The sequence below is a fragment of the Capsicum annuum genome, chromosome 7, assembly GCF_002878395.1.
Source record: "Capsicum annuum cultivar UCD-10X-F1 chromosome 7, UCD10Xv1.1, whole genome shotgun sequence".
NCBI classification, from domain to species: Eukaryota; Viridiplantae; Streptophyta; class Magnoliopsida; order Solanales; family Solanaceae; genus Capsicum; species Capsicum annuum.
This window is the reverse complement of record NC_061117.1, coordinates 2,653,737-2,662,226: the sequence shown is the minus strand read 5'-3', so window position 1 is coordinate 2,662,226 and position 8,490 is coordinate 2,653,737. Positions and strand designations below refer to the sequence as shown.

At 40.2% G+C, this 8,490-nt stretch overlaps 1 protein-coding gene across 1 annotated transcript; it reads right to left on the bottom strand.

The window, feature by feature from the left end:
- Positions 1 to 2,289: 2,289 nt before the first annotated feature.
- LOC107877560 (uncharacterized protein Cbei_0202) lies at positions 2,290 to 7,533 on the bottom strand (the record flags this gene model as incomplete). The annotated part of the gene is given in 10 exon segments (XM_016724230.2): positions 2,290 to 2,709; positions 3,125 to 3,169; positions 3,254 to 3,372; positions 4,083 to 4,176; positions 4,408 to 4,569; positions 5,044 to 5,205; positions 5,556 to 5,603; positions 6,912 to 7,127; positions 7,217 to 7,342; positions 7,462 to 7,533. Coding segments are annotated over 10 exon segments (1,278 nt in total), but the record flags the coding sequence as incomplete, so codon positions are not given.
- Between the last annotated feature and the right edge of the window lie 957 nt (positions 7,534 to 8,490).

The window sequence follows — 8,490 nt, the reverse complement described above, 5'->3', positions numbered from 1 at the left end:
ATGTAATGCCTCGTCTACCATGTAGCTTGAGGTCTGGGTTTGTGTGGCTCCGAAAGTGAAGAGTCCGAACAACTTAGCTTATTATTGTGCAGGTTAGGTCTAGTTGTTAACAACGGTGTCCAAAACATAAGCATGAAGATATATCTCGTACTTGAGTCATGGAGGAACAATTGTTTAATGTCCTTAAGATCTGATCTCTTGATTCCTGATGTCATGAGTACTTTTTTTCCTTCTGTGTTGCTCTGCGAAATTGTTGCAGACACCTTGTTAGATCCTATAAACATGGACCACTTTTGGTGGATCCGACAGACACGGACATTTAAAAAAATGCACGTAGCTTGTTAACCTACTTTATCTCTTATTTTCTGTAGTAAAAGAGAGATTTTATGTTATTTTCAGTATGTATGTGCAGGTTATGTGTCGCCGAAATCTGATGTTTATGTATTCATTATGTTACTGGTGGAGCTGATAACCAAAACGGAGTTTGATTATTCATTCTTCTATACAAAAGAATGCCGCAAAGAGAATTGGTTGATGAAAGCTTCAAAGAAGATCTTCAAACTAGGTCTAGGATCACAAACCTGACGTACAGATGCACAAATACGGAACCAGAAGAAAGGCCAACGATGAAGGATTTTTTAGATGTTTTGAAAGAAGCAACGAAGATGGGAGCCAAGGGGGGGAAACGGGAAAGAGATGAAAATGAAGATGGGAGCCAAGGGGGAGAAACAAAAAAGAGATGAAAATGAAGCAGTAGAAGTAGAAGCCGCAGCTGTCCCCCTCTTGGCTTGGTGCGCTGATGGAAATGATCTCGAAGAAAATGACCTTTTCAGATCTTTTACGTGTATGTATGAACCATTTGGAATTCCTTGCGGAGGGCCTTACTCATACACCTGCAGTTGCTGTCAATGTGGTGGTCGAACCATAGGGTTTAATTCTAATGCAAGACCAGATAGATACCCTCAACTATTCCACAGCTCAACTACTTTTTAGTGATGTATGATGTAACGATCCTCCGAGTCATTGTTAATTTTACTTGTTTATGACTTGCGGGGATGAGTAACATGATTTCCGAGGTGGTAGTATTGAAGTTAAAATGCACGCAGTTCATACCACTACCTCCGAAGAAGTAGAGAGATTGTTTCGGATAGACCCCCGGCTCAGGAACATATTCAAATCAACAGCTTGCAAATTTGAGTTGCTTTGCTTGTTGTGATTGAACTAGGAAGGAAAATCTCATGTCATTTATAGGCATACAAGTAGCTAACTTCTTTCTAATTTATAAACATTTCTTTCCTTAAGATGTTCCAATTTCTCCATGCTAAAGGAAGCAAAATGCCTATCTATATCTAAGTTTTTATGGCCTACTACTCATTGATGACATGACATGTATTAAAATAGTATAAAATAGTCTATTTCCATGTGGTTAATACTACTTTCTCTCGTAGCGAAAATGATGGTAGCGAAAATGATGGTTTATCGGAAACGACTTCTTTACCTTCACAAGATAAGGTTAGGTAAGACTGAGTGAGGGAAAGCTCGGACAAGTTATCCCGTGATCCGATTGAGTCACCATCCTCCTCAGGTCCCACTTGTGCAGTTACACTTGGTGTATTGTTGTTGCATTTGGGAGAGCAACTTTCTAACTCATGAAATTAGTACTAAACATTATCCCCTAAAATTAGCAAATAAGATAATTTTTAACTCACCAATAATTTTTAACTCACCAAGTCTTTAATTTAGTTCATTAAATATATCATACTGTTTTATAATTAATTTCCTACCTTATTGTTTTATAAAATACCATATTATATCATCTTGCACTATATTATTGTAATAAATATAATATTTGAATTAAACTTAGAAGAAAAGTAGAGTATAAGGTGGATAATATCGTAGCACAACGGATACCAATACAACATCTTTAGAATATAAGAAGATTGTATCGTTTCTTGACATTACATAATGTCCACACATCTATAATCTGAAGAGTATATTCACAGGGTCATGGTGATAGTTATGAATTCGACCAAACTCCATAAAAAAGTTTATGTATCAATAATATACCTAGGATTCCAAAAAAAAAAAGCAGCCTGATGCAATAACGTTCCCGCTATGCGCAAGGTCCCGGGGAAGGGCTCCACCACAAGGATGTATTGTACGCAACCTTACCTTGCATTTATGCCAGAGGCTGTTTACAAAGCTTGTGACCTCCTGATCACATGACAACAATTTACCAGCTACTCCAAGGCTCCCTTTCGTACTCAGGACAGTAAGCAAAAGATATTGTGGTCCAGAAAACTTTAAAATGCTTGCAATAATAAACAACATTCATTTCTAGAACCTACTGACTACTCTAAATCGTGGATTCGCCTCTCCTCTGATCGCGACGAACTATATATGAAGAGTTGCTAGATCAACAATGAGCAGCCTATGATTTACATAGTAATGAACACAAAACTAGATATAATGGTGTTAGTATTTTATAAATCCAGCACTCTGAGCCTTCCCTAAAACCGACTCGATGCTGCCTTGAAAAAGACCTAAGCTTTTCGCTAATGCAAAGCCGCTATACATGCCATCAACAGCTGCACTGACTATCCCCCCAGCATAACCCGCACCTTCTCCGATAGGGTAAAGCCCTCTTAAGGACGTGCACTCGTAAGTGTCAGCACTTCGCGAGATCTGGACTGGGGAACTAGTTCTTGTCTGCAATGAGGAAGAAACTAAACGTTACAACTTAGGTTCAAAAGAAGCAAGAAATACAGCAACAATATACCCGGTGTATTCCCACATAGTGGGGTCTGGGGAGGGGTCTGCAGACCATACCACTACCTCTCAGATGAAGTAGAGAGGTTGCTCCCGATAGACCCCAGGCTCAGGACAGATAACATGATAACAAACAAAAGAAGCAAGAAATGTGCAAGTTATTAACTCGAATACTCAGTCCAAAAATCGAGATCATATATTTCCAACAGTCTTGTTCAAGAAATGAACTATCCGACAATCCAGATGCAAGAATAGGTTCTAAGCTAAATGAATTTAGAAGTGCGTAATTTCCAACTCATAGAGCAAGTATGTATAGTTAAATAACTTGAGTTTTACGAAGAAAGGCGTGCATTACCTCTACTCCATGAAGAAGAGCATCGCTGGAAATGAATCCCGGTAGCTGTAGTTCCGATTTCAACAGAAACAGTGTCAATTTTCTAAGACGGACATTTAGCGATATGATATGTTCAAGACATGAAATTACCTCTTTGTCGAACTTTAAAAGTGATTGTTGTAAAGAGCTGGTTATGTGACTAGGGAATAATTCACGGAGATTTGTTGCCTTTACTCCTAATCTATAACTGGAAGATGGCACTGATGTCCCTGTAAAACATGTTTAAGCCAGATAAGTATTTCTAATCGTGTCTATCATACCTTACATTTTCTTGCTTTTGATATGTGTTACCATTTGTTATCTATTGTGTTTCAGTTACCGCATTATTTCATTGTTGTTATTGTTCCTTTCCTCTAAATGCTTTGTATTGCTTTCCAAATAAACTGACATGTTTTCTTCATTCCCTTTCCCGCAAATACTTTTGACAACAGCCTCTCTACCTCCACAAGGTAGAGGTAAGGTCTACGTATAGTATACCCTCTCTAGACCCCGCTTGTGGGATTACAATGGGTATGTTGTTGTAGTTGTTGGCGTGAAAAATGAGTTAGTTGATAGTCTCAAGGGGGTGCTGCATCCTCCTATAACAGTTAGGAGTACTGACCAAACGAGTCATCAGTCCATTTATTGGGTGGCTAGGTGATGTGACCATAGAGAGATTTCAGCAATAGCGGCCAGACGGACTACTATAGTGAGTACAGTGATGAACATGTACAAGTGGTAGCTATGCCATGTTGCTCGAACTCTTCAAAAATGTCGACGGGTGCATGTTGGATCCTCCGAAAATAGTGTATTTTTGATATTTTTGGAGGATCCGACATGGGTGCGGCAACATTTATGGAGAGTCCGAGCAACTGCCTATGGGTATTGCTCCAAATATCTAACCCCCAATAATGCCACAAACCCCAACAAAGAGGTTTACCTGACAATTTGTTGTCGAGAAAATCGGTCACTGTTTGAACAGGTACTACAAAATTGCCTCCGCCCATTGCAGCTGCCTTTCGTTCAAACATCCTCTGAAATCATACAGTCAAGATGAAAATACTCGCAAGTAAAATATTGACCAACGATAAATGTACCTATGTACTTAGGGGGCTATGGGTAATTCAACAATTACCATGGAAGAAACAACTGATTGAGCTAGGTTCTCGAAGAAGACGAAAACTCTCTAGCTTATACTTGTTATTTCGTATAATGTAATGGTTTCTATCTATGCAGACAGTATAGTATGGACACTTAAGTAGTACCTGAAATTCAACACCAGCGAGAGGTCCGTGCAAGTCCAAAGCAGCAAAATCTTTTGACGAGACTGTAACAACAAGTGCAGCATTCGCCCATTTAGATGACCGTCGGGAAAAGGACATGCCATTGATACAGAGCTCTGATGGATCTGTACTGGTTAAAACTACCTGCCAAAATCTTGTCAAGTAAATTATATCGAAATCGAGACTGAAGCCTATAAAAAAATGCATGCCTTTCGGATATCACCGACTTAACATAGGCATATAAACATTTCTAGCTGCTGTCATCACTCGTCTACAATGTCTATCATGAACGAGAAGTTCAAACCATTGGACTGATGTTGCACAACAACATACCCAATGTTATCCCACAAGTTGGGTCTGGCAAGGGTAGGATATACGAAGACTTACTCCTACCTCGTGGAGGTAGAAAGGTTGTTCCCGCCAGCCCCTCGGCTCAAGTGCAGCAAACCAAAGTAGCTATGAAAAAGGGAAGCACGGTATGGCAATGAAGAAAACATGGCAACTAACTGAGAAAGCAGATTGGGTTTATGTTGCACGAGAAAGTTGGAAAAGCATACGCGAAGGTCAGACCAATCATAATATTTCATGAGCTATTACGAACAAAAGAAGTTGTCGTACCTGCCCACCAGGACACATGCAAAAGGAGTAACAACTGCGATTTCTTGGTACAGAATTTGAAGGCAAAGCGATACCATCTGTATTCACATATTCAACAACCTTGTAATCAGCAACAGGCACTTTCCCGCGTCCACTTTGAACTTCATTGGCCAATCCAGAATACTGAATATTATTGGACCAAAAACACAAATTGTTTTCATGTTAAATGCCACGATATAATTGAGCTTAGAGAGGAAAATACAACAAATGTACTTGCTCACGGACAATGAAATAGCTTAGGAAGACCAAGAGCAACTCTGAAGCGTAGAGGGGAATTGTTAAATAGCACATATAAATGTACCCCGAGGACAGCAATTGATACTATCTAGTAAGATCCTCTAAAACTATGTTAGCGTAATCAATATAATAGTTGGATTCAGTTTTCAACTAAGACACTCGTCATGATACAACAGGAAAAAGCTAATACACTCAATCGCAAATAAATTAATGATTGATTGTGTTCGGTAACAAACCTGTATGCTGTTTATTAATTCTTGAGGATGCTCAACTCGCAGGCCAACCTACAATTAATATGAGTTATCAGGAGATTGATTGCAACTACGCCTGTGAAGGAATAGCAATGAGATTGTAGTAAAAATCGATACCAAAAGAGTCAATACTAACGAACCAAAGACATCACGGACAAAACAAAGGGCAGCTCACACACAACACATGCAAAGACAGGATTGCAACCCCAGTATGCGCTATCGAGCAGTCCACGGAATTTTGATTTCTTAGTTGACTTCTCAAAATAAAGGAAAAAGGGAACAAATTGTTGACAATACATTTCAGAGGTCTCCTTACTTCCGCTAACCACATTGTAGATTAAACTCCAACAGTGAAGTTAATCCAACTGGACTGACAAATTAATGTAGACGCCTAAAATCTTACTTCTCATATGGGAGTCCCATTGCGCACATCCAAGTTTTTGTATGAGGTCCTATTATGATCAAATATTTATTTAAAACGTTCCCTATTTACTCATTCTCGAAGGACTAAAGTTATATAATCATATTGGCCTTAGATGTTGACACTTTTCAATATAATTTACAAGACCCACTTCTGGATAATATTGCTACTTCTCGCCACAAATGTAATAAATTAACTTTCCTGCTGTGATAAGACCACCAGCATACCAGTTAGTAAACCCTCCCCCAATAGGCCTCCCTATTGTTGTCTTTGCCTGGAAAGACATTTAATGCCGTGTCAAGAGGAGCTGCACGGATGCCCCAGCGAGGTGTCAGGGGTTGTCAATGGAGGGCCTGAAGAGAGGTAGAGGTAGGCTGAAGAAGCATATGGGAGAAGTGATCAGGCAAGACATGGCAAGCCTTCAACTTACCGAGGACATGACCCTTGATAGGAGGGTATGGAAGTCGAGGATTCGGGTAGAACGCTGGAAGTAGATAGCTCCACATCGTGCTTTTCCTACTAGTAGTATTAGTATTATTTCGGTATTTTTATTATTCCATATTTTTCATTTTTCGTTTTCTATTACTAGTTGCCTCTTATACATGGGTTTTCTTACTATCCTGTTGATATTGATGTTACTGTTACTGCTTATATTTCCATAAATGTTGTGTTTTCGCTTTCCTTGAGCCAAGGGTCTTCCGAAAACCACCTCTCTACCTACGCTAAGGTAGGGGTAAGGTCTGTGTACACTCTATCCTCCCCAGACCCCACTTGTGCGATTACACTAGGTATGATGTTATTGTTGGCATCGGAAAATAAAAACCAGCAATCCAGGCATAAAGCTACAAACATATGTACACTTCACATAAGATACAAAAACTATAAACTAACATATATATTTAATATGGACAGGAGCTCACAGCAAAATCTTTTTCAACCAAGCTGACCCCATGAGAAAGAAGCATCTGATACGTATCACGTGCAGAATGCCCAACTGCAAGAACCACTGCATCATACCCCAACTGCTGGCTCGTGGAGGGTGAGCTGTTCTCTCTTGAATCAGAAACTTTGACTCCCACCACATGTTTATCCTCGACAAGTAAATCGTCTACTCTTGTTCCAAACTTGATGTCGACCTGACCATATCAGCAACAAAACAGAAGTTATTGAAACTCTAAAACTTTCACATTTCTTTCCTAAGAGGCATAAGTTATAAATTACTTACACCCAACAATTCAAGGTATCGCCGGAAATTTTGAAGAAGTGGAATCAATTTATCAGTTCCTAGATGAGGTTTTCCATCAATCAAAATTTTCTGTGGAGCTCCAAATTGGACCAACGTTTTCAAAACCTGGAAACCAAGATCAAAGGTGAATGACAAGGATAACTGACAGAATGAACACGTGTTTATAGAAATAACCTCTTAGGTAAAAAATCAAGAGTACAATTTTCAAGGATTAAGTAACTTACTGCTAAAACACTACCGCTGTTTCTGCCAATTCTAGTAACTAGCTTCCCGTCGCTCCAAGTACCTGCACCACCCTGTCACACAAAAGTCCTGCGTAAATAAGTAGCTAACGAGAGACAATGGTTGTAACATCATACAATCTATTTGACTTTATAAACCAGAAGCAAAAAACCAGTAAGATGATGAAACTGTATACATATCTAAATCACTGAAAGCAGAAACTCGATTCAAGCACTAAAACATCTCTTTTCAAATCTTGCAGTGCAAGTACAGACTACAACAACAACAACAACAACAAACCCAGTGTATTCCCACCTAGTGGGGTCTGGGGGGGTAAGATGTACGCAGTCCATACCTCTACCTCTAAAGAAGTAGAAAGGCTGTTTCCGATAGACCCCCGGCTCAGGTCACGAGATACCACACAAACTCATAGTAAAGCACAGAACTAGATTACATAACATAACTACGGCACCCATAAGTATTAGAAAACAGAGGAAAGCACACAAATTCGTAATAAAACATGGAACACGGAATCATAACAAGAATAAAACCCCCACCATGTAATTCCCTACACTAGCGACCCAAACCGGCCCTATTCTTCTGCCCTAATTCGCGTCCTCCAGACCTTCCTATCTAGGGTCATGTCCTCGGTGAGCTGTAACTACTCCATGTCCCGCCTAATCACCTCACCCCAGTACTTCTTTGGCCTACCCCTACCCCGCCTAAAACCATCCAACGCTAGCCTCTCACACCTACGAACCGGGGCATCCATGCCCCTCCTCTTCACGTGTCCGAACCATCTCAATCGGGCTTCCCGCATCTTGCACTCCACTGGAGTCACACCAACCTTCTCCCGGATAGTCTCATTCCGAACTCTATCCCCTCTAGTCAGCCCACACATCCAGCGCAACATCCGCATTTCTGCCACCTTCATTTTTTGGATGTGGGAGTTCTTAACTGGCCAACACTCCGCTCTATACAACATGGCCGGACGGACTACTACCCTGTAGAATTTGCCTTTCAGCTTGGGC